At 46.2% G+C, this 25,537-nt stretch overlaps 2 protein-coding genes across 6 annotated transcripts in view; one reads left to right on the forward strand and one right to left on the reverse strand.

Annotated features, from left to right (window-relative positions):
• Positions 1–9,325, reverse strand: part of YDJC (YdjC chitooligosaccharide deacetylase homolog) — a 19,050-nt gene extending 9,725 nt beyond the window's left edge. Inside the window, exons 1-3 of one of the 5 annotated variants that reach the window (XM_010719958.3) lie at positions 9,053–9,314; positions 4,609–4,930; positions 3,613–3,785 (exon numbers count right to left, since the gene is read on the reverse strand). In XM_010719958.3, coding sequence (XP_010718260.1) covers positions 3,613–3,770 — 158 coding nt within the window. In that variant the 5' untranslated portion in view covers positions 3,771–3,785; positions 4,609–4,930; positions 9,053–9,314. Of the gene's footprint in view, positions 1–3,612; positions 3,786–4,129; positions 4,931–9,052 lie in introns of all 5 variants that reach the window. The other 4 variants (XM_085238557.1, XM_085238558.1, XM_085238559.1 and 1 more) reach the window with 4 other exon arrangements.
• A 134-nt stretch (positions 9,326–9,459) lies between these two features.
• On the forward strand, positions 9,460–13,809 carry SDF2L1 (stromal cell derived factor 2 like 1). Its single transcript, XM_010719957.4, has 3 exons — positions 9,460–9,713; positions 10,251–10,447; positions 12,380–13,809. The coding sequence occupies exons 1-3, from the start codon at positions 9,554–9,556 to the stop codon at positions 12,656–12,658; spliced, it is 636 nt and encodes a 211-aa protein (XP_010718259.1). The 5' UTR covers positions 9,460–9,553; the 3' UTR covers positions 12,659–13,809.
• The last annotated feature ends 11,728 nt before the right edge of the window (positions 13,810–25,537 follow it).

Below are 25,537 nucleotides of genomic sequence, written 5' to 3' on the forward strand. Positions count from 1 at the left end.
GGAAGAGAAAAACATACACAGCAATTAAATGCGGTTTTGTTAGATTCTTCTGTTAAATGTACCCAGCTGTTGTGGGGGCTTCAGCTTTTGTGTAGCTGAGATTCAACATTTAAGAAAAGGAGAAGGGAAAACAAAAAACAAAAAAAAAAAAAACAGGAAGGCTGGAGCTGTGCTCTAAAACTTGCCACTATTCAAGTGTTTGGACATAATCACCTAGAAAACGGGAAAAGGGTCCTAACAGTCACAACTGAGCTGGTAAGGGGTGGTAAATAGCTGTAGGTCTCTGTATTTCTGCCATCTCCATATGTGTTTCTACGGAAAAATGAAGACACCTTTTCAATTAACAAAATAACCCTAGTCTATAGATCTCTTCTCTGGAAGAAGCACCAAGAGCAGTGTCTCCAATGGGGGGCTTGATAAATATATGAGATGATAGTACATGGATAACCAGGACATCGCTTCAGTCTTATGCCCCATCAAAAGAAAGCTTTTTGAGTTACTGATAACACAGTAATTCTTTCTTCCTTCTGCTGTTCTCATTGTGCATTGCTCTAGCAATTGTTATCGTTTGTCATCTGACAAAGAATCAGGCCTCTGGTGAAACTACACTTTTGCCTGAAATAACCAGATCCTTTCTTTCAGCGCAGTTGTGGAAATGAATAAGAAAAGCCCAAAATCCAAAGCCTGAATGTTAGGAAAGGTGAAATATTGACTCCTTGGTTCTGCAATTAGTTTGCATTAGAGCTGGTAAAACCACCTGCTGACTACTGTCAAACTTCTGCCAAGTCTTCTAATCAAACTCAGGGCAACAGATGGTATACCCAGAAGCCTATGGGAATTACTGCGAAAATGCAGGAAATAGTAGAATTCCAGAGGAACAGTGTTTCTTCTTGAAGGATGCAGGGAGTCACAAAGTGCTTAAGAAAAACTATCCTGCAAGAAAAGCTGCCTTGTTGCTAATTACCTTTCCCTGCATGCAATTAATCAAAGATGGGAGGAGAGCTCAAAACCTGCAATGACAGGCAGCCACACACAGTTCATCAAGAATTACACATGATCTCGACAAGTCACTGAAACACCAGCACTCTGACAATCCTGGCACCATGTGTGCAAAAGATCACAATGCTGGAATGCACCACAAGAAAGCACAACCTGCTTACTTCAACTGGTGATGGATCCAGCCTCCCAGCTTACGCTGCTGCCTAGTCACAGGCTGAAAGCTCTGCTATGGAGCTCTCTTTCTCTGAAAGAGGCACTGGAATGGGCTGCCCAGGGAGGTGGTGGATCACTGACCCTGGAGGTGTTCAAGAAACGTTTGGATGTTGTGTTGAGGGATGTGGTTTAGAGAGAACTAATGGTGATAGGTGGATGGTTGGACTGGATGATCTTGTAGGTCTTTTCCAACCTTGGTGTTTCTGTGATTCTGTGATGTGTGGTACTTGCTTAGATGGGTGGTTATGGGATAACACAAACATGGGGGAAAAAGAACAGGGCACAGAACACAAAACATTATAAAACTTAAACATTCACAGTGAGATAGGAGACAACACCAAGTAAGGGAAAGAGGGAGTAAGAGTGGTGAGGTAGTAAAGCAGTGAGTCATACTTTTCCCCCTAATTTTCTTGCATCGTAGCATTGCAAGATGAAGATTAAATGTTATTTTTAATAAGTCTGGCCTATATGTCTTAGGGGTGACATGATTTTATTTACATGCTCAGATGTCAGTTTAATATAGGTATGCTAGCACCACCTGATTTGAGGCTTGCATTAGACAAATCCCTTGCCCCACGCCTGCAAACACTTTCCCCGTGCATGGGCAGGATTGAACACAGCTGCAGGAAATTACAGACAAGTGAGGAATTGTAGAACCTGGCTCATTAATCTTCAGTGCTAACAGATGTTTCTAAAGTCATCCAGCTTATATTCTCAGAAATAGATTTAAATATATGTAATTCACATGTACAATTCAAAATTACCCTCCAGAAGAGCAAAACTGCAGCAGCACGTTGCAGCTTCTATTGTCACTCACCATCCAACGTGGCTTTTTTTTTTTTTTTTTAACACCCATATCAGCTGTCAGCACAAGTGTCGTGACCTGGATTCAAAGATGTTTTTTAAACCTCTGATTACACAGCCTACATTCTAGCTATGGAAATGAGGCCAGGTGGATTCTATATTTAAAAGCCTGCTAAAGAACCACAGCTAAAATAGCAGAGCTATTACCAGAGCTTTGAGGCTTAAAGGCTTCATGGTGCCTATATGTCTGAGAGAAGTGCTAGCTTTATCTCCTCGTTTTACATTTCATTCATTTTACTTACTAACAGGATTTTAGGTATCTCAACAGTGTTGTGCCTTGCTCTGCTGCCTTTCTCCTCATCAGCCTAGGGATGGTTCCCCTCCCAGTGTTCGTGTGGCATCTCCAACCTTGCTAACAGAAGACCAATTTGCTGTTAACACCACACTCTTGACTTTCCTGCACCACCCAATGTTCATTTTCACCAGAGAAGCTGCAGGCAATTTCCAAGTACCTTGAAAAGCACAGTAATAAGGTGGAAGAGATGCTCAAGGAGAACAAGGGCACCAGGACTCTCATCACACTGTCCTTTGCAGAAGATGTATCTGAAGCATAAAGTCTCAGTGTTTCTAGTCCTAGCACAGCTCCTCTCCCTTTTCTGTTTTCCTAATTTTTTTCTCAGCCTTACTGCTCTGGGACATGCTCCTACTTCAAAGTCCCTGCCCACCCAGAAGCTAAAAGCATTAGCTGGGTTTTACCTTCTAAACTTTCTATTAAAAGACTTGCTGGACTAGCCCAGGAGAACAACACGTGCTATTTGATTTGCTACGCAGTCGGATGTGCCACAAACCTCTGAAAAACTTATGAGGGAGCAAAGGTACGTACAACACAGAGATGAGGTATTATGGGGGGACGGTGCTGTTTGGTTTTGAGTTCTTTGTTTGATCATGGATTTTCTGCTGTTGTTATGAAGTAGGGAGTCTTATTTGTTTTGATCTTGTTTGTTTCACAAATTGATTTATTGATTTTAAAATGAATAGAAATATTGATTTTATTGTTTAAGATTTTTTGGTTGAAAAAGCCAAGTTTTCTGCTGAGCTTCTGCAGAATTATACCTTTTCCAAATTCTGAAAAAAGCCTGGCTGTCCTCATGTTCAACTTGTTCAAATGCATTGAATTAAATTAGATGTAAAGGTTTGTACATTCGTGTCCCAATGGTTCTAGGGGTAGCATTTTGGTCTGAAAGTGTAGCATGGGCTTTTATTCCAATGGTATGTTTTAGAAGTATGGCAAAAGACAATCGAACAAATTCAAACTATACGAGTAAAACTGTAAGTGGTTTTCTATTACCTTAACAGAATGGGCAATAGAGTGGATAATTCCAGAGGAAGAGCCACATTTGGGGTATGCATTACATGTCAGTGGTTTAAAGATGAAGAACACTAGTAAAGATGCCCAGAATCCAACTTTCTTATGACAGCCTAGATTCTGAAACAGTGTTCATACTGGGGTTACTAAACAGGCAGCTTTACGAGATTATCTTTCTTTGCGATAGCCTGAGCAGGCTGTCCACAAAGGAGCTAAAGAAAGTAGCTTACCTCCTTGCCAGTTTGGCTGCATCTTCTGCAGCACTTCCATTGACCAAAAGGGACACATTAGATACAGCTCCAGCTAGGAAACACTCTACGATGCCTTGGTTTCTCCGAGGGCAGTAGCCAAAGTCATCTCCAGTTACTATTAGCTTTGCTTGAAACATCCTTAGAGGTCATGGCTAGTTTAAAAAAAAAAAAAAAAAAAACAATCAGCAATTTGTAAATTGGAAGCAAGGAGAAAAAGGCAGGTCAAACCCAGCCGTGACACAGCTCTTCGTGGACTCCGGCATCACTTCAGCCTGCCTGCTGTCTCACAGTTTGTGCAGCAGCTGGACTGGTGCGTGGCGCCCAGCTCACACCGTGCCCGCTTCCTGAAAGAAAGCACCACAGCCTCATCTGCAGAAAGGCAGCCTGCCTGCGCTTCGTACTGTGCCGAACTGCACAGAAGGTCAGGGGCTCTGTGCGCGAGTTTAATAGACCGAGGGCGCATCACAGGGTTCAAATTCCCTTTCCCGAGCCTCACCCGCAGGGCCCAGAGCGAGGCGGCAGAACTGCAGAACGCCTGGGGCGTCCCCGAGAGGACGCGGCTCCCCGCCCCCGGGCGGCGCGTACCTCCGCTCCCGACCGCTCCTGAGCCGAGGGCCGCCGCTCCGCAGGGCGCCGGTTCTGCCTGCGGAGCTCCGCACGCGCCTCGCCGCCGCACGTCCCGCCGCTCCTCCGCGGCGCTGCGAGAGCCGGGACCTTCCGCCGGCGGCCCCTGGCGGCCGCGACGACGCAGGAGGGAGCCTGCGGGGAGGCACCGCGCGGCGAGGAGCGGTGCGGGGGGCGGCCCGGGTCGGCCTCGGCGGGTGCGGGGAGGCTCGTGCCGGCGGCTGCAGGTGCTGCGAGTTATTCCGTTACTCTTTGATTGCTCCGGTGCAAAATGAAGCGCCCCAACAATGCCACGAACACGTAGCTCCTCGGTCCGTGATCTCCACCGTACCGCTCGCATCTTTCCCCCACCTTGGCTTGCCGGCGGTGCGAACTCTCCAGTCTTAGAGCTTCGTTTCACCCGACTCGGCTCAGGAAATCCCCACAGATCTCAGCTCCCGACTGGGGAAGGGCAGAGAGAACAGAGTTCTGGGAAGGGCAGCTCCTACCACGTGCTGTCGCTCAGGGTTGGATGTAAGCCAGTTCTCCATCGGGCTGTGTGTAAAATCCTGCTTGTCCTCGCATTCAACTGCCGTTTTTCCTTACTGTAGAAAAATTATTCTTGACGGACCAGAGTGAAAATGAGAAAACGCACTGAGTAGCTCATTAATGTTGAATGGGAGATGTTATCAGCCTGCAGAAGGAAAACATGAAGTTCCAGCAAGGCAGAACACGCCCTCTCTCAGTCTGTAATGTTACTTCAAATTATTCAGCCATTCCCATTATAGCAGAAAAAAATGACAATCTGATGTTTGGAGCAGGGAAAGGGTGACAGTTCAGAAAGCACAGGGATAACACGCATGTGAATTCAGGGTTACCATTAACCACTTCCAAGGAGCAGGAGTGCAAAAGTGGGAGGTCTGCCCCCTTAGCAACTCCCTTCCCATAAGAAAGATTACATGTAATTAATTTTTTTTATGAGAGATATTTAAAAGTATTAGAGAACTTGCTAACTCTGGCAATATCTGCGTTTCACAGCAGTGTACTTCTGTTACAGACGAGTTTTTCGTGTTCTATAAGGGCTTCCAATGCCCCTGGCATTTCTGAGCGGATATTCGTGCGCTGCTACTTGCTTCCTCTTCTAGATGAAGCTCTCATTCACCCATGGCTTCATTTACTGATGAGGGCTATTACTACAACAGATCAAATCAGCGTGGCCCTGAAGTAATGTCATGAATGAATAACAGATACATCTCCCCCTTACCAATGCAAACTCCGGGGTTTTCTGCCTCCTTTCTAATACTACCAATGCTGCTTGACTCTGCACAGGTGAGAGATGATACATATGAATCTTAGACAACGCCTGGCTTCTCAACCTTCTTAACCTTCGTGTGCATTTAACGCTATCAACAGTAACATCCTTCTTAATCACTGAACGAAGTTCCTGGAAGCTTTTCTTATCTGATTTTATTCTCATTTATCCATTAACCCATCCTGTGATTGGACCTTTCCCAAGATCCTGTACTTTGTAGCTCACCCCCTGCACAGTCTTGAGGAAAACAGACTCAATGTGGAACTGAAAGGCAAGGCAGACTTCCTCTGGCTACTCTCTGATCTTCTTTTAAGTAATGGCTGAGGATATTGGACAGCACTTCTGGTGGAACTCTATGAGCCAGGACGTGCATTAAGCACAGGCTGCATCTTCTAGCAACCTTATCTTAGTCACAGAAGCCAGCAAGAACTTTCTCCATCCTTGAGTCATGGTGCTTCACTGGTTTTGAGCTTCAATTTCTTTCCCCAAACTTCCTTTTATTCAGTAGCAGATTTAGAGGCTTCCTGCATTTTACAAAAACCTTTCCTAAATGCAAATACTTCAAGCAAACTGTTTGTTGACATAGAACATGCACATTGTTTTTCTTGTTCCCTCAGCTGCAGTGGGTCAGTTCATTTGGGATTACAATGGTAGCACAGTAGGACTCCATTTTTCTTATCTTTGAACATCATATTTTGTTCAAAGTGTGAAATGTAAAAAACAAGGTGTTTGAGTCAAATGAAGTAAAATCCACTTTAAATGAAAGGATGATAACATTTTATTTTCTAATACATCCTGAAAGATTTAAAAATTACTGCAAAGGCAGTGGCTACTGTAGAAATGTTTAAGTCTTTACATGACTGTAAAGAAGACTATTTTCAGAGGGAGAAAAAGACGTTTTTGTTCACATGGTCACTGCCTGTCCCACAGTCTTGTTTTAGTTAACAGTGAGAGGAGGCCAGTTTCAGCCTCCTTTGCAGCAGAGGTATAGGTCTTCCTATACTTCCAGTTTCTATATGTCCAGTGTCTTCTGCTTAGTTAGCTATTTACCTCATTCTTACATTCTATTTTTGTCTACTGAATGCAGAATTACAAACAGCTGATTTGGGGTGTTTAATCCTCAAACAATGTGGGCTAAGTAATAAGCTGCAATTCTATAAATTTTAGGCAAGCTACATCTTTTGTCATTTTGATTTCTCCTTAGGTAACAGCATCCTGCTGATACTACTACTGCTTACTATTTGTATTATAGCCACGCTTAAAGGTCACAGAAGAGGCCTAGTGTAAGGCATGCCAATGGATACAAATATTTGATCTGGAATGAGGTTATAACTCTCCGTTCATCAGCATGAGTGCAAAAGGAGAAGACAGAAAAAAACACAGCATGTTTACAGGCCTGATTCTCTATTGTTACTCTCTTGTACTCAGTAGTTTGTCCTTACTGCCACCAATGAGAACACAAGGTGCACAAAAAAGTCAATAGGAAAGCTCATGCAGACTTATTTTTGCATCATATCCTAATAAGGTCAGAACTGTGCCCCATATATTTTGCCTGGGGTTAGTGACACTCCAGGAAAGAGAAACCAGGCAATATTATTGCAGTGTTCTTCATAAATCAGAGGCTGTCTACATGCAAAGATGCACTACTTCTTTCTGAGGTGTACATCAATCCCAGGAGTTGTCTGCCATGCTACCTTGGTTGTCAGTCACTGCTATTGTTGCATGCAGCAAACAGAAAACTTAAAGCATTTTATAAAAAGGCCAATATGAAAAGAAGGAAAATCCTTTTCTGTAATACATTTCTTTGGGTTAGTGCTACACGTGCTACATGATCTCCCATTCCTGTACACCAAAATTACATTAAAATCCGCTTTTCAGGGAGGGCCAGGTTGTACTTAGAGGTGCACCTGAGTGGAAATTCTAGGTGCTTTCAGTCCTCGAAAATCAAGTATGTGAAATGACTGCAGGGTTAAGTGTCTGAAAACAGAAGGCACTGTAGTTGCACACCATATACTTCGCTTTTGCAGCGCTGCTGAATTACTGTGTGTGTGTAAAGAAGCAGCACAATGAGATTCCTATCAAATATCTGTCATTTCCATTCCCAACATGCACCATTAGTTAATTTCAGTGGCAAGTTTACCTGCAACTTACAGCATTCTGCTAGAAACAATAGTGGGCCCTATAGCAATGAGGTGGCTGTCAATTGCCATGGGTGTTTGGCATTGATAGGGTTCTTTGTTGGCAACTGTTCTAACCCAATTACGTTTCTAAAGTACAACTGAAAAGCATTGTAGGAAGTACCGTGTAAATAGTATTAAGTGCACTGAGGCTGAGCAACCTCCCAGAAAGACAGACAGGTGCCAGCTAAAGCCCCATATGATTGATTTTCCATGGCTAAAATGGCAACTACAGACATCTGTTTTTGCCATATGTGTAACAAGTGCAAATGTGAGCTCCTGTCTTAGCAAGGTTTCTTAGAATGACAAAGAAATATAGCACTTGGCTATCAATGTAAGATTTTTTATTTTGCGTGTGTGAAGAAACATACTTCTGAGACTACGAAGTTTTACTCCTCAGGTAAACACGCCGGGCTTGTGTGTGTGCACGCAAACGTGAACACATGACTGAGTTTAGGACACAGGCTTCTTTTAAGGTAAGTTTGACATTTAAGTCAGAAATTCTTCTTAGAGCAGATATACAAAACAGGCCAGCATGAAAAAAACCCTAAGCATTCAAGTGAGTGGTAGAAAACAACCTCACAGATTGGTGGTAGAGATAAAGGGTCATCTGAGCATCTTATGATGTTTCTGCTAGCCAGCAGTACTAATGTGTTTTCTAAATCATCCCATGATAGAAAAGAGCAATGTTGCAATCCTGTGCTGTTGCCAATGCAGAGTACAATCCTTACAAATAATTAAATCCCAAGGCAGGTGCTCTTCTACGTGCTACTGCATTGCTAAGAAGGTAAAAAGTTTTTCCTCTGTTAAATGATGCTGATTTTGGGAGCATCACACCAGACTGTTCCTGAGATACGGGTCAATTCAGTGATGAGTTTCAGAGGCAAAAGCTAATGGACTGTGTAGGCGTTCCTGTGTCCTTTGTCCATAGCTGTTTCCTACTGATAAAGGAGGTTGATATTATTTGCAGAGGGGAAAATCCTTCAGTCTCCAGCACCACGCAATGAAGTACAATGCTTTCTTTATCCGGTTTCCTTTTATACAGAATAGGTCCTAATAATCTCCTTATATTAGAAGAATTTTACAAAAGGAACTGAAACACAGCAGTGAACTTTCAGGTGCAAAACCAGACACGATCACCACAGCCAGCCGCACAGCAGTCAGCACTAGCTCTCTGTATGGCACTTACACCCCAGCACGAAAAGCTCTAGCGCAGAGCTGCACTATCACACAATTTGCTCGGTGCTTCCTTGCAAGGCCTGTCACCAGCTATTCTTTCTCTAACAGTCCCGACTACGCGTTCGCTGAGAATGCTGCTGTAACGAACCTGGCAGGCTGTCCTCCAACACCCAATTTTCACCAAGGGGAAGCTCCTCGCGAGAAAAGCGCACGGATTTCCCAGAGCCCTTGGGAGCACCCGGGGGTGATAACGCTCCGTGCCTGGCCACGGCCACAGCAGGGGTTGGGAGCCGCGCGGACAGGTGCCGGGGTGGGCGAAACGAACGGCCCACACAAGCCCGATCCCGGCGCAGGGCCCCGCCCGGCCCGTCGCTGAGGTAAAAGCGTCTCAGCGCGCCCTCGCGTCCCGCCCCGGGAGGCGCCACGCCGCTTTCTCTGATTGGTCGCCTCTTTCCGTCGGCCCAATGAGCTCCTCCTGCCAAGCTCTGAGTTCTCTTGCTCGCGGTCCAATACGAGATGGAGGCCGAGCGGAGGGAGGGCGGCGATTGGTTGACTGCGGTGCTGGCGGGGAGCGATTGGCTGAGCTCGCTGAGGGGCTGCGGAAGCGCGCTCCGCTGTGTGGCGGCGGTGCCGGGTGGGCTGTGTCGCGATGCGGGGTGGCTGCCGCCTCCTTCCTCTGCTGCTCCTGTGCGGGCTGTGTGGCGGGAGGGAGCTGGCGCCGGGCGCCGTAACCTGCGGTTCGGTGCTGAAGCTGCTTAACACCCGCCACAGCGTTCGGTTGCATTCTCACGAGGTCAAATACGGCTCCGGTGAGCAGGATCGGGCTGGGAGGCGCCGCGCTGAGGGGCCAGAAGCAGGGAAGTGGTGGGGGGAGCGCTGAGGTGGCGAGGAAATGGCGGGAGGGGGGCAGGAAATGGCCGCGGGAAGCTGTGAGGGGGCCGGGGAATGAAGTCGGAGGTTGCTCCGATCTGTTGCCGGGGCGGCGGTGGGATTGTGCGGTGGGCTGGAGGGAGAGGGGAGGGGAGGGGAGGGGAGTGGGGCGGGGATGGGGGCGGCTGTGGCCCGGGGCCGGCAAGGCCGTACATATCCTGCGTTTGTGGTGTGAGGGGATGCTTTGCCCTCCCCCTGAGGTGAGATCTGCGCTGTGCCAGCGGCCTCGGTCCCATTCTTCAGTCTGGAGGGTGCGATACCGCGTTCCACGGGAACCGGTAAATGGACTGTGAGAATTAAGTGTGTCTTAGTACTGTCGTGCCTTCGTGTTTAAAGCAGCTTTCCTCAGGTCTTTCAGGACTTCCTGAGCTCCAGAAGTGGGTTGGGTCTCCTGCCATTTAATTCTGTTCTAACAGGAAGTGGGCAACAGTCGGTGACAGGAGTTGAAGCTTCAGATGATGCCAACAGTTACTGGCGGGTTCGTGGGAAGGCTGATGGCAGCTGCCAACGCGGAACGCCGGTGAAATGTGGGCAGGCAATACGACTTACCCATGTAAACACAGGAAAAAACTTACACACCCATCACTTCCCATCACCACTCTCCAATAACCAGGTAAGTTGTTCTGAATCGTAAGTTTTTGTACAAATAGTGCATGACTGATACTAACAATACCTCTTTCCAGATTTCTTGCTTTTGAAGAATCAGGGTTAGATGCCAGCTGCCGTCTCTGGATATGCAAAGTTCATATAGTTGCTTCTCTGCATCATAGAATAATGTGTTAAAGGTCCTGACAGAGACAAAACGTAGTATCTACCAGTATCAGTTTGTCACTAGTTTTTACAAACATATATTGGTTTCTTTATTCTGCACCACTGATACTTTGATGATTGTTTTGAAATGTTTAGCATTTCTACAATATGGGACATTAGCCACTTTTCTTAATATCATGAAGACTGATCTAGAGCCAGACAGTTAACAGTGTGTTAGGACACTTACGATTAACTATATCCAAGTTCCTTGGTGTTCCAGTCCATTAATCTCAATCATCTTCTCTCTGTCTGTATTAGTTCCGTCTGCTTATTTATTTGTCCTCCCTTACCAGAAATAAATGAATCCACTTTCACAATCATCTGTATTTACTATTTTATGTATTTCTAGAGCAGTGTTCCTCTCTGTAACTAGGGTCCAGCCTTATCCTTGAACAAATGATTGTCCAAAATTGAAAGTCTTTCTTAAAATGTAATCCAAATGTGTTGGAAGTTTGTTTTCAGTAGTCATTTTAGTCTTCCATTAGATTAAGTAGATAGGTCATTAGATTCTATTTCGGGAAACCAGACTATTTCTAGAAAGAGTCTGAAAATAGCTGAAACAATAAAAGTCAGTTTTCTGTAAGGTATCTAGTTTATGTACTTATTAAGCAAAATAAATGGTGAAAAAATAGCATTTTAGAAGAATTATTTAAAAACCAGGTGGACTCCTGAAGACTTTTCACCTTTCCTCATTTGCTAGTTTAGACAATTCACTCAAAATTATCATTAATATGAAAATATTCAGCAACTGTCTTTTTTTTTTTTCCTTTGCATTTGCTATATGTTTTCACAGTATCTAAGCAAAAGGAGAATTTAAGTGGTTTCCTAGAGATTGATGGGACTGTGACTTATTATCTTATTGAAGTAAGGTGTGGTTCTGAATACAAACTTTTATTTCATATTCTTAACAAAGAAGTTTGATTTTCAATTGGTATGTTGTCTTTGACACTGTTTGGACTACATAAGCTTGAATTAACATGACCCTAAATTATTAGCTCAATAGGTTCAAACTATTGCAGTTCTATTCTCAAGTTGTTAATCACTTCTATCTGATTTTTAAGTCTGTGCTGAGTCTTAAACAGTTGGAGCTGAACCTGCCACGTTCATGAAAAGACTTGGAGTTTTGGGGGCACATAATGAAATCTGATCACTGACTTTTGTTTTAGCAGGAATTTATTTGTCTTAATGGTTGTCTTTATTTTTTAATGAGCCATTCAGCTGTCTGTCCAACAGTGCAAACCAAAATAGTTGTTGACTTGTAATCTTGGTATAATAAAGTAAAAAAGGAATACAGTTCCTTAATAAGTTAGAATGTTGGGACCTGGTGATTAAAAACTTTTGCAGTGATAACTATGAAGCATCGTGCTACAAAATTAGATATTTACAGTTACAAACTTGTTTTAGTGGGGAATTAGTGTCGTTTCTTTTGAAATTGTTTTGCCAGAAGGATTGCTCTGAACTCTGTGCTTGAGATGTCTTTAATTTCTAATGTATGTTGCAGTCTGTTGGCACTTTGCGCTCAGGTTATGTGTTGGAGTTTGTTGGCAATTTATGTTCAAGTTGTAGTTGCAGAGATTTACTGCTTCTGGATTTGAGAGCTGTTGACAGCAGTGTAACGTTTCTTTCCTCTGCATCCTTGCCTTTAAGTTTTGCTGGCTTTGTGGCTGATATTTTTGTGTGTGCATTAGCAATGTATGCTTATATTTTCACTTCAGGAGGTTTGTGTCTCTAACAGGAAGTAAGTGCCTTTGGTGATGATGGTGAAGGAGATGACCTCGATATATGGATTGTGCAATGCAGTGGGACACACTGGGAGCGGGAGGATGCAGTGCGCTTCAAGCACGTAGGAACTGAGGTGTTCCTTTCCATAACGGGGGAGCAATATGGCCATCCCATTAGAGGTCAACGGGAAGTTCATGGCATGCCCACTGCTAATCATCACAACTATTGGAAAGCAATGGAAGGAGTCTTCATCAAACCCAGTATGGACCTTGCAAAGCATGATGAGCTCTGAATTGCCAGAGGATCCCATAAGATTCATCTTGCTCCAGTGTTCAGAGATGCTAATACTTGGTCTCTTAAAAAGTCCCACCTTACCTAAGTGATTGACTTTCTGTGTTATTGAAGGGCATTAGTTCACTCTAGGAATGCTGCACTTCTGTGAGAATGACATCTGCCAGGCTAAGACATTTTACATTTATTTAAGAAATCCTTTCTAAATCTTCAAGCTTATTTGGTGAAGCTAGATTATACATGTTAGTTCTCATTGTCGTTTGTTTTGTTCATTACTTCTCCAAATTAGAAGAAATGGAAAAACAAAGTAGTACATCTCTGTAGTCCCAGGTACCACAAAACTTTGTATTTTGTAATCTTTTTTTCAATTATAATTAAATATTTGGAAACTTATTTCTAGCTAGTGAGAGAATGCTATTAATGAAGAGATGGAGTAAGTCTAGAAAGGGAAAATATTTCGTGGAAAATGGTGTCTTTTGAATGAGTCAAATTCAGCTATTTCAGCCTTACAGGAAAATATTTCAGTCCATCTGAAAATTGCTTCCAATGTATTTCGTGAGTTTCATTCTGTGTTTATGGAAAAGTTGAAAATACTGTGTATATTGAAGTAAGAAGACAAGTTTTTATTTATTACCTTTCTCCGAAGAAATTTGTGGTCTTTTTTCTGCTGATTGTGATACTGCTACTTCTCAAACGGTAAGACTTTTGCTCTAGGAGCTGGTGCAGAAGGCTACTACTTGTTTAATTAATGTTTGAATTTTATAAACTTTCATGGGATGTGAATAAATTTGTCTTATGTTGTTCTTGCATATCATTGCAAGCTCAATATGAGGGTCCAGGTGAATAAGTAGTGGGACTTACATCCATGTGGGGTTCTTTTATGCGAATCCAGAAGAAATGGAAAAAAGAGTGAATCTTAGAAAATTGTTTGGTCCTGGATTTTTAACAGGGGGGTAATTTCTAGAGTGATAGCGAGGAGTCCTCATTGCATAAGACAGTAACGTCTGTGTTCTTCTGGGGAAAGAGGGGAAAAAAACAAACTCTGGAACACTTATGTTACAGTGTACTACTGGAAATACTGACTGAAGCACCAAGTACCAGACATTTTCTATTTGCTTTAAAGAGAAAAGCTCAGTAAATGAAGTCAGCAAATTCAGGTGTTGTTTTTTTCATCTGTAACTAGTTTACTGATTATACTCCTAATTAGTCAGTTAACGAAGGAGGAAAGTTATGTGCTGCTTTTACATTTCTAGTTACATGCTGTTAGAGAGTGTTAATGAAGTGTAATATGTAATTTCATTTAAATTTGATAAATGTACCTATACACTTACACTGCATGTCCTGATCCCTCACACGCTCCTGCTGCACACAATAGCTTCAGTTTTAATTCAGGGTTTAATACTAGTGAAGATCTTTCATGTTCTGCAGAATAAGATGCCTCTGTTTTGTGATATTCTTCGAAGGAGGTAAGAGTGTTCTTCTGTTAATCTTACGGTACTGAAGGATAAGAGGCATTTTGGAGATGAAACAAGCTTTTACTGCTTTGTATTGGAAGCAAACTTTTCGGTAAGGTTCACTGGTATTCCTGACTAATTGTTATTGAAGTAATAAAGGGTAATTACTTTAAAAAAAAAAAAAAAAAACAGAGCTGTTTAAACGAGCTGCCCTTTCCTTTAATAAAAAGAAGGGCTTTTCTTTTGAAGTTGGTTTATGAGAAACTACAAAAAAAGCAGTAGCACTTACAAAATGAAGAAATAAATTTGGCAATGAGTTCTCTAGTTTTCTTTAACAGAGAGCTAAACACTTTATGCCTAAACCATATGGCCTTAGTTTAGTGTTTGCTGGCATGCTTGTGGAATACTGGTTTAGCTGAGGAAAGGGTAGATCCGTGTGGCTCATCTTGGTCTGTGTGCCACTTGTATTTGCTTCAGTTCCCACTGCAGAAGTTGTGCTGACAGACTCTTGACTAAGCCTAGTTGAAGCACATCTTAGGAAAAGTCTATTACCATCGTCATACAAAAGTTTTGAGTTGTTGTAAGAAATGCAGAAGCTTGTAGTTGTGAAAATTGACAGCTTGTGCAATTGCAAATGTGCATTTCTTTTTATGTAACTTCTAGATTTATAAGACCTTAGTTAGTAATGTTTAATGCCATACTGTATCTTTTTAAACTGAATTACTACGATTTCAAAATCTCAGGTGTTTTGATTTCTTCTGATTGCTTACAGTTAGCTTTCCAATGCACCTCCACAGCTGAGGGCTAGAGGCTTGATCTCTATTTTTGTACTGAGTTTTTTAGTTGCTTCTTTTCTATATGACTTTAATAATCTGACAAAAGGTGTTGAGACTTAGAGTAAGATATGAAATGCTCCGACATGTAGATATGAAGATCTTAAATGTTGTTTTGCTGCCTTTTTTTTTTTTAAGTTGGTAATTAAATTTTATAGTACCTCTTTCCAAAGTTCTCTGTGCACTTAAATGTTAAGTAAAAGCTTTTTGTTCGTTTTGCTTCTGTTGATAGCAAAACAGAGTTCTATCAAGTGATCAACAGATGCATTCTGACTTCTTGCTTATTGTACGATTACAAGCACTCAGTGAGAAGGAGGCATGCCAGCATTGCCCTGATAGACTAGAAAGGCTTTTGGGAAAATCATTAGTGGGATCTTTATTTATAGTTGTTCTCAGTGAGAATAATTGTTGAAGGAAATCTGCTTACTTTAAACTCTACTTCGAAAAATCTGCCAAATACTGCGTTTATTTAACACTGAATTAGATACGTTGTATGTATGTGTCTGTACGAAATGATACAAACAATGCTTCTGGAATTCTTTTTGAGGAATGCTTGTTTGAGCGCAAACACTTTTAGGGTCTGTTTCTTGAGTCTTTTTAAAACTTTGTGTAACTGCTTAGCATACGAACTGAGCACTTGTCATTTACTTTGTCTTTTCAGTATGAATAAGGAGTGCTGACTACTCCGTCCCGCTTAGGAAGCAGTGCGTTAGAGTACCCGTATAAAAACTTGGGTGGGAAGCAGGGCGGTTGTGAGGAAAACAGACGGGCACAAGTCGGAAGAGTCTCCCGTCAACCCCCGGCGCTGCAGCCCGAAAGCCGTGCTGGAAGCGGGTCGGAGCGGCCGCTAGTGAGCGCTGCTGCCCGCCGGCTCCCGGCCGGCCGCGGTGGATCGTGGCTGGGCTCCTCGGCGGGTTTGTGCTCCTCGGAGGAACGAGTGCCAGCCGGCTGCCCCGCCACGGCTCGCCTTAGCTGCGCCCTACCGTGTCCGGTGCTGCTGTTATTTCAAAGAGAAACAAAGTATTAGCGTAGGCTGAAGAGAGATGCTTTAGGCGTTTCTGTTCGCTATCTTTCTGTGGGATCCATAAAGCTCTGCCAAGGTTGAAGTGTGTTTGTTTAAGGTAGACGTTTAAGGCAATTAGCTGTATATTAAAAGTAGGTACGGATTTCCGTTTCAGTAGGGGGGAATGAAGGACACAAAAGGATTATTAATGGGAGGAGGAAAGAGTTCGCTGCCTGTATACGACAGTCCCATTGCGTTTTCTGAGATCTCGAAAGCAAAAGCTAAAAATAAAACGATCCGTTTCCAGCTGGTGCAAGATGCATTTCACATAAGCGGTAATATTACATGAATGCATCTTGGCCCCGGCGTAACTGCCTGGCTGCCCTCGGCTACTGCCTGGATCGCTTCCCTTGGAGGGTCCTGTGTAATACGGATGAAAGCCGGGCTGTTCTCTTACCGAGCCGGTACCGGTCTGTGAGCTGCTGGGACGTGATCTTCCTGCCGTCCTGTGGGGCTGCAAGTCCCACGTCCTTCCCAGCCGGCGCGGCTGTTGTCGCAGGCTTTGCTCATTTGCCAAGAGAGCGTAGTTCTTCCTTGAGCCTACCTGGCAGTGGTTCCTCAGCATCGACTGCCCGCTACTGTTCCTTGATGTGTAGCGAAAAGATGCTCTTGGTGAGGAGCCTTCCGCAATCCCGAGTAGCAGCGTTTGCAGCCTGCTCCTGCTGACAGCGCTCTTCGGGTGATGGCGGGAGGCTTCCTCCCAGCCGCGCTCGCCCGTACCCGAAGCTGTCCTTAGACCCTGCTCCACCGGGCACTGATGACGTCTCTTTACGCACCCTCGCCCTCCGCAGCGGGGCGTGGAGGGGAGCGGGGAGGTGCCACCTCTGCCTCCCGCGCGCAGCCACGTGTGCTGCCGGCACGATGCCACTGTCCGCGACAGATTTCTGGCAGCAGCCTCCCTGAGACGGGGCACGCAGGAACTCCCAGGCACCCGAAAGCTTGTCTCGCACAAGGAGCCGGAGGGCTCCTTGCTCATGGAGATTCTGTCTGTGCTGTTTTACTAGGGCTTGAGAGAGGGTTTCCAGCCTTCCCTGTCTCCTGGCATTGTGGCAGAAGCACAGTATCATAGTGCCCTTCTAGCAGTTCCAAACTGGTGTAGCACAGCAGCTGGTTTAGATGCGGAAGGCACGTGGGGTGCGATGTGATAACTGTATAGGCACTTGTAGGCATAGGCGCAACGGGTGCGTTTGCTCCTTAGGGGGCTAATTCTTAGCTGGGAGAAAACGTCCTCCTTGCCTATCTAAAAAGGAACAGGTAATTGTGACTTTGAAATTGGCTGTTAAAAGAGATACTCTCCTCCGGGAGAGCTGTGGAAGGAAAAAAAAAAGCCTCTCCGAGACTTTCAGCTTCCAGTCTCTTCACTTCCCCCGGGTTTTAACGCTTCCTTAACGTGCCTCCCGAAAGCGAGCGCCGGCTGCATGCTGTCCCCGCAGCTCTGCAGGGCGGTGACTGTTGTCCTGCGGGGCCAGGGGAATGAAGGAGGAGGATTTCTGCCCGGCGGGAGGGGGCCAGGCAGGCAGAGGCTGCGTGGGACCGAGTGGCCGCCGGAACGCTCGTGAAGGAGACGCGCCGTGCGAACTGGGCGCAGGAGGACGGCTCGGCGCTCCCAGCCCCTTCTTGCCCGCAGCAGCCCCTCCTCTGCCGCTGCTGAGCCCAGCGGCAAAGCGCCGGAGTGGAGCTTCCAACAGCTTCGTGCCACGGCGCTAGGCTGCCGCGGGACGGATGCGGTTATGTTGAGAGGGCGGGTGTCGTGTGGGACACTGCATTAAAAGGTATTTCTGAAGGCAAACTAATAATGCGGATCGACTGCTTTCTTTCTGGGCTGTTTTTTGCGCTCTTCTCCATAGGAAAGCTGCCTGGTCTAGATTATTCTTGCCAGAAAAGCACCATGACACTAGATCATATTTTATTCTATTTAGTGCCTTAAGAAATAGAAGGAAAATTATTATCTGTTGTTCAGTCTGAGACACTATGGTTCACAGTGAAAGAAAAAAAAAATCCTTTCTAAAAAAGTGTTAGCTATAGTCGAGGGGTCTTTAATAGAGGTAAGTGTGCAAAAGTGGTCACACTGGGGATGGTGAATAGGACAGAATTGAGTGATCCAAAGAAACGTGTTGGTATACCTTTTTCCCACCTGGAATTACAGATTTTCTTTGCCTTGCCCTTAAGTGCTATGCTGTGACTCAGGCCGGGCACAAGAAGGGTGGGCTGCCTGGCCAAACGCCTGGCTTCACAAACTATCCTTGCACCTCAGAGCTGCCCCTAGGCCTGCTCAAAGCACATTAAAATGATGACGGCTATACTTTCCCTCGAAGGCAGCAGCTCCAATGGCCCTGGCCCGGCTGCTGGTGGGATCCACAGCCGAAGGGGAGGGCTGCATGTCTTACCTGGATCTGTGGGCTGGCAGGAATCCCCCACCCATCCTCCTCCAGGACTGACCCACTCAGGCTGGGAGCCCCCCAGGGCTTCGCAGAAGGTAGTGGTGGGATCTCCCGGTGATACGGGAGGAGCTATAGTGGGCTCCCTCCGTGCTGATCTCACAGGACGTTCGGTCGGTTTAAGAGTCAGTGGAGCAGAGCCAGAGAAGGATGTCCTTGGATTTCAGGGATATTCTAAGCAGGAATGGTCGGAAGTGTATGAGTGGCTAGGCTGAGCAACCATTACTGAGCAGCCTCTCCTGCTAAGGTCCTCTTCTCTTTTCCCACCTATTTTATTGCATGCCCGTGAGTTAACCAAAATGTTCTGAGGATTGGTTTCAGTCGGTGTCCCCTTTACACCACCCTTAGCCTTCCACCCCTACGAGGGCCGCTGGATATTTTCCCACGGACGCCCGGTGGTGCTGAGCGGAGCGCACCTTCCTGCGGTGGGAGAAAGCAGCCCGATGCTCCCTCCGACTCGGCGGGTGAAGCTCGGCCGCCTTCCCCCGGGACGGAGCCGCGCCGACAAAACGGCGGGGCAGGAAGTCAGCGGTGTTCTTTCGAGAGCGAGGTCCCTCCGAAATCCCCAAGCAGTCGCTTTGCGGGGCCCGGTTTCCCTCGGTGGTAGCTGTCGGGCTCGGTCGCCTTGCGATGCGCTGTTCCGCACCGAGACCGTTCTTATCGGCAGCGGCAACGCGACTCGGCTCTGCCCTGTCCAGCCGCTCGAGAGCTGCCCGTGCCGGCGGAGCCCGGGCAGAGCTGTCCTTTTCCCTGGGATGCGCTGCCCCAGGCAGGCACAGGCAGCTTCTCGTGCCGCCGGGAGCCCGCTGGCTGTGACCCGCTTGTGAAGTGTGCTCTTGCTCCAGTGCCATTCCGCTGGTCGAGGCTTTAAAGCGTCACCACGTTCTCTCTCTTACACGGGATGCAAATGCAAAACAGTGCGGCTTCACTTTTCCCGATTTAAATATTATTCCCCCTGCTCTGTCCCAGTTTAAAAGCTCTCTTGCTTTTTCAGTGTCTTTGTACTAGCTTGGTGAATTTTCTTTGATTCGTTGTTCTTTTGTAAGTGTTCACCTCACAGTAGGAATAGTGGGGGAGGATGTTTTTGTGTGAAGAGGGAAAGGAGATGGAATCGATTTTGATCAGAGAATGTGGCCAAAGATTGAACAGGGAAACGGCAAAACTGCTCTTCAGCTTGCTCCAAATGCTACTTTAAATACCTCCAAATGAGTCACTTAATACTGAGGGCTACAGGGCTGGCCGTGAGGAATCTTTCATTTTGCTAGTGCTCAGCATCTGTAACAGCTTGCACATGGAAGTGGCCTCCTGTACCTCTCCGGAGCTGTTGATAGATCTGTGTTTTCTTCAGGTCTGGAGGTTTCCTTCCTTTCCTTCCTTTCCTTCCTTTCCTTCCTTTCCTTCCTTTCCTTCCTTTCCTTCCTTTCCTTCCTTTCCTTCCTTTCCTTCCTTTCCTTCCTTTCCTTCCTTTCCTTCCTTTCCTTCCTTTCCTTCCTTTCCTTCCTTTCCTTCCTTTCCTTCCTTTCCTTTCCTTCCTTTCCTTCCTTTCCTTCCTTTCCTTTCCTTCCTTTCCTTCCTTTCTTTTTTTTTTCCCTCAGAGCAGAGATCATTTGAGGCAGTGGGTTTGTTTTGTTGATTTTGTTGTTACTAATTTAGATGTGTGTTTAAGATCTAACTCTGTAAAACGAAAACCAAGCAGCAGGCTTTCTGCTATCACCCTTAACTTATCCTGAAAAGTGATGGAAATTCATGGCAGAGGAAGAAAACAAAGTTTCTCTTCTGGTATAGTGTGATGGAGGCTTTTGTGCAAAGTGTAATTCCCTACTGATTTTAATGGGGTGAAGTGCTGGTAAGGATGTAGCAGCTCCTGGCAAATGTGTTGCTTCCCAGCAGAGAAGTGTTTGAAAAAGGCAAAGAAGAGGTCTGACGTTGTTGTAGCAGGGTGATTCCTTAAAATAGTTGCTTTATTACTGGTATATTATTATCATTGTAATTTGATCATTCAGTGGGTCTAAGGATGTTTACAAGACCAAGGGAGGTTTACAAGACCTAAGGTTTACAATACAAAGCACATCACCTCCAAGGTGAGTAAGCAGGATTTTACCAAACTGGTGTTTGAGCACTGGCAGTGTACCTAGTTCTGTGCAGTGCCACGTGAATGATTTTGCTCTGCCAGTAAAGAACTTCCATTCTCAATCAGCCACCTACCTGCTGTTCTGCTAGCTTCTTATGGCAGAGATCTCTGCCCATGGAGCTCCTGGTGACAACACGTTAAAGAGAAGAGCACGATTCTAAAGCTGTGGAAGTTTGAGATGCTTCTTCCCATCCATTGACTTTTGAGCAGTGGGTCTCTGTAAGGATGTGGAGGTACTAGATCCAGGCCTTGCAGGGGAAGCTCACTGTTCTGAGGAAGGGTTTAGATGGAGTCTGAGGAGTTGTGTGCTGACTGAGTGAGGCTTTAGCTGAAAAGCTGGGTGGCTAATGCCATTGTCAAGCCTCCAATGGAGCAGTTTGACCACCTGCTACTCTCTTTGGATGGCAACAGGATGCTTGCTAGAAGACTTATTGGGAAGAGAATATGCTTTCAGGTACCCATGTGAGTGGGATTCTCAGAAGATAACAAGGAATTGCAGTTGGTGTTTTTTTTTTTTTGTTTGTTTGCTTTTATTGTTTTTTGTTTGTTTGTTTTTCCTAATCAAAGAAGGCTCTAGGATTTTTTAAGTGTTATTACTAAAGTATCCCTTGCCTTCTTGCTTAGCACTTTGCCATAATTGCCAGACCATATTGTGTCTTTGGTTTGTGTTGGATGAATCTTGAGGGCTGGATGTGTAACCAGTAGCAGGATAGAGTCCTAAAAACCAGCAGCCTTTGCTTTTTGCAGGGAAGTGGCTGTCTATGACAGCCCTTCTACAGGCAGAGTGACACCCTCCACTGCAGGAGAATGAGCACGAGGCTTTCCAACAGTTGGGGACTGGGGTGGGGTCGGAAATCTATTGTGCATTGGTTTCCAGTAAATATATTATGAGCTACCTGGTGTTATTAGGTCTAATCACAAGAGTTTTCCTCTTAAAGCTGGATTTATGTTGATCGCTTTAAAACAAATGTCACAGATATATTTAATAGAAGTATGTGTAAAACCCCAACCCCTAGATGGTATTATGTAACCAATACAGTATTTAAGTGCCCCCTGTGTAAACTAACTGAAAAGCCCGCTGTTTGCCTTCTTTGCCTCTGTTGTGTATTGGTCAACTAAAGCCAGGCACTCTGTTTGCTGTTCTGATTACTATTTTAAAAGGCCGGATCCATAGGATCATGTTATCTAGAAAGTGAAAAAGACTTAAACCCCATTTTCTGGGCTTAGAGGTCTCTGGGACTGAGTGAGAGCCCTCTCGTGGGCTGCCCAGAGTGTGAATTGCCAAGCAAGCCTGTGCTGTTTGAAAGCACGCACTCACAATGTACTCTGTCCTTTTACTTTGGTATCTTCAGGGCAGTCCTTCTCAGTGGCTTCATAACAGCCTCAGCCATGGGGTTCAGCTAAGCTCAACAAAGGTGAAGATGTGTTAGTGTGAGGTCATGGAGATAGTGGAAGATAGTGATACATGTCTACAGATGGAATCAGGTGAAAATTAAGAAGTGGATTTCCTCTTACTTTTAGCCAAATAGCGTTTATAGGCTTCCCACTAATTCATTGTTATTTATCTGCCATCAGCTCCTTGCCCAGTCAAATCCTTTATTCAAGGTGCTGGATCTCAGGAGCACAGTGGTTTCCCATTATTGTTATAATCTTTAGCCAAAGAGATGTCCCTCCTTCTCAGTAATGCACCAAAGTGGAAGTAATCGCTCTTTTTTTCTTCTTGCATTTGTCCTTTCCTGTTTCATTCACCAATTGAAAAATGGCTAAAGAGCAGCCCCCATTTCACCTCCCCTTTTCCATGATTGACTCAGCAGCTCCTGGGACAGAGAGAGGAAAGGGGCCTCGAGGTCACAACCTTCACAATCTTCAAAGCCCCTGCCGCTTCCAGCAGCTGTCACAGCTCTCACTGACCATATCCCCAGAAGGTCAGCAAAAAAATAAACACTGGGGCCCGAATGATCCCCTTCTCATGCAAACTGTCCATTTCCCTCCCCAGCTCCCATTCCATGCATAGCTCACACGTTGGAGACCCCCTTGGATTTGCACAGAGCTATGCAAGAGCAAAATGCCACAGAAAAGGAAAGCAGAAGGGCTTCCTGGGCAGGCAGAGCGGGAAAAAGAAAAGCAGCTTCCTGAGCTCTCCATGCCCACCCACAGGCTGCAGCCATTTTGTGTGCGCAAAGCCTGGAGGTGAAGCTGGGAAGGGGCTGTCTTTTCCCTGGGAGAGAGACTGCAGGGAAGGATTCAGCTTCTGTATCTGCTTGTGCACGTGAGAGATGGAAGAAAGAGAGAATCCAACGGGAATAGGAAATTGTGCATAGACTGGAAAAGCCTTCTCATCAGGATTAGATTGCATTCCTCTTTTCCAGCTGGTTTGCTTTCTGCACTCACCTTCCTCTGCAAAAACTCATGATGAAGCAGAAACAGGGTCGAGAAATGCAGGTTCAAGAGGCCAGAGTGGAAAGGTCCTTCACTAAAGGAAATACCCCTCCCCAGCCTTCATTTATAGAAGTATCCATTTCACCATGGCCACTAATAATCAAAGGGCTATTTCCTGGCCTTCCCAGCACAGCTCCCGGCCGCACTGCCGGTCTGATGTCCGTTACTGTAAACCATTCCTCTGTTGCCCCGTGCTCCCCCCCAGTCCCACTGCTGAACCCAGCACTAGGGCACGCCTCGAGCCTGTTTCCCAGTCTGCTCGGCTAAGGAAGACACTCATTTTCCGTTTTCACCCTCTTCCCGCAAAGAACAAGCGGGCTATTAGCACGCTGGACGGCCCGACAAAAAACCGTCGAGGGGCCGCCGCTGGGGAGGCAGGAGGGGCTGGAGACCTGCAAGAAAACCCGCCCGGAAGAAAAGGCAGCGACGGGAACGTGGGAAGGCACTTTATTTAGGCGGATGGCCGAGGCCGGCCCGCTCCCTTCGCCCTGCGCGTTCCGATAGAGCGAGCAGCGCGGCGACCCCTGCCCCGCTCGAGTGGCTCCTGGGGGCCCGGCCCGACGGCCCGTCTCTTCCCCGCCCGCTGTTACACCGGCTGGGCCCGGCTCTCGCCGCTCCCCGGCGCACTGACGCCCTTTCATTATTGCACTGCTCGCTGCGACCGTGACAGTAGTGCAACAGGGAAAGAGGGGCAGCCCGCCCGGTAGCCCCGGCCGCCGGACTGGGGCACGGAGGGAGAGCCCGGGCTTTGAGGCGAGGAGGGGGGGGGGGGGGGAGTATTTCCTGGCTTTGTCCCTTAGCTGGTCGCCTCCCCTCGGAGTGATGCCGAGGGGGGTTAAACAGAGGGCAGGGTTGTGGTCGGGCGAGCAGACGGGAGGCAGCGGTCCTACAGGGCTTCTCGCCCTCCCGCGCCCACCGCCGCAGAGAGAACGCGGCCCCGTGCTGCCCGGGGGCGGCTAAGAGAGCCCCGCGGCTGCGGCCGCTCCGCCGCACCCTGAGCCGGCCCCAATCCCCTCCCACCACCCCTCTGCCTGGGCCTCAGAGGTCCCGAAAGGGACCGCGGCGACCACCTGAAATGGAAGGCGAGGCCACCCACCCGGCCAGCCCGGCTGCTGTCAGCCCCCAGCTGATTTCTCACAAAGCGGAGAGGAGATTGAGATTGAACACCCCCGGCCCTGCTCCTTTCCCACGTACCTCCGTAGGCAGCTCCCGGGAAGGGCTGGGGGCAGTGCCCAGCCCAGCCTTGCCTGCACCAAGCCCGGGCTGCGGAGCCCGACCGCGTTCGCCAGGCAGAGGCACGAGCTTTGTTTAGAGGAGGTTATCGGGATTAGAGCCTCGGGCTCTTCGTGCAACGCTCTGCTTTGCACAGCACTGGTTTTCGGGCTAGGATCAGGCGCAGGAACAGCCGAGTGTGGCTGTATATCTCCTCCCATCCCTTGGTGGGTGTTTACGTCGTTATGTAAAATAGGCACCCTTCAAACATCTCAGGACTTGTACTGTTTTAAAATGGATACGCTATGGGTTTCTGCAGTTTCAGTCACTGCTTGCGCCTTTTAAACATAATACCATTTTGAATCCTGTGTGATAGCATCAAAAATATGCCCATTACTCACAACTTGAGTCACCACAATAGCATGATTATTTGTCACACATAACATCTCTGCACAATTACTTGCCTATCTAACAATGTTTGGTATTTCACAACTTTTCCCTTAACTCGATGGGCACATAGGATTAATTTTTCCTGCTGTGGCTGTCTTCTCTCCATGAAGAATACCCTCAAAAGAAAAGACCCTATAAGCAATATTGCACTACTACCCTGAGCACAAAAGCAGAGGCAATATTGATAGGGTCTCATCCTTAAGGTTAGGAAGCTGGATAATGTTTCTTGCGACAGGTGATTGGAGGGAGCTTCATTCCATGCCTGTAAATGGGGAAGGGGTAAAAAGTTAGAAAGTAGTGCAGTGCCCTGTGGATTGCAGCACCATGTGCTCCCTGGGGTCTGGGATGAAGGGATGGCTCAAACCCCTGCCCCCCGCTTTCTCCCAGGATGTACTTAACATGGACTTTTTTCTAAGGATTCTATACCTCTGTCTTCAGTTCTCACATTTCTTCTGCATAGTTTTCTCTCCTTCATTAATAAACTCAGTCAATTAGCTGCCTGAGCTGTTAGAGGCTGGGAAAAGCTATTTATTAGATTAACCGACAGTTGTATTTTGAACCTCTTTGTAACAGGCATTGAGCACACAGAGAACTTCCTTTCCAACACTGTCCAACTTAGAGAGCCCAGTGTTTTAAAAAATCCCACCTTTCATTAGAAATCACAGGATTGAGTACACAAACATCAAAAATTAGAAAGTGAAACAGTATCTTCAGGGCTGGTTGGTTTTTTGTTTGTTTGTTTTTTTTGTTGTTGTTTTTGTTTTGTTTTGTTTTTTGTCTGTTTTCTCTCCTCCCCCAGCACCTTTCTGTCCTAGGCTGGATGGCACAGTCTTCAGCTGGAGCTGGCCTGGTGCTAAATG

This window comes from Meleagris gallopavo, chromosome 17, assembly GCF_905368555.1.
Source record: "Meleagris gallopavo chromosome 17, MGAL_WU_HG_1.1, whole genome shotgun sequence".
NCBI classification, from domain to species: Eukaryota; Metazoa; Chordata; class Aves; order Galliformes; family Phasianidae; genus Meleagris; species Meleagris gallopavo.

Bases quoted from the DNA above. Each gene is read 5' to 3' on its own strand.
- SDF2L1 (XM_010719957.4), top strand. From the start codon at position 9,554: ATGCGGGGTGGCTGCCGCCTCCTTCCTCTGCTGCTCCTGTGCGGGCTG. The intron at 9,714-10,250 runs GTGAGCAGGATC...CTGTTCTAACAG, and splicing joins CGAGGTCAAATACGGCTCCG to GAAGTGGGCAACAGTCGGTG. The intron at 10,448-12,379 runs GTAAGTTGTTCT...TGTCTCTAACAG, and splicing joins CACCACTCTCCAATAACCAG to GAAGTAAGTGCCTTTGGTGA.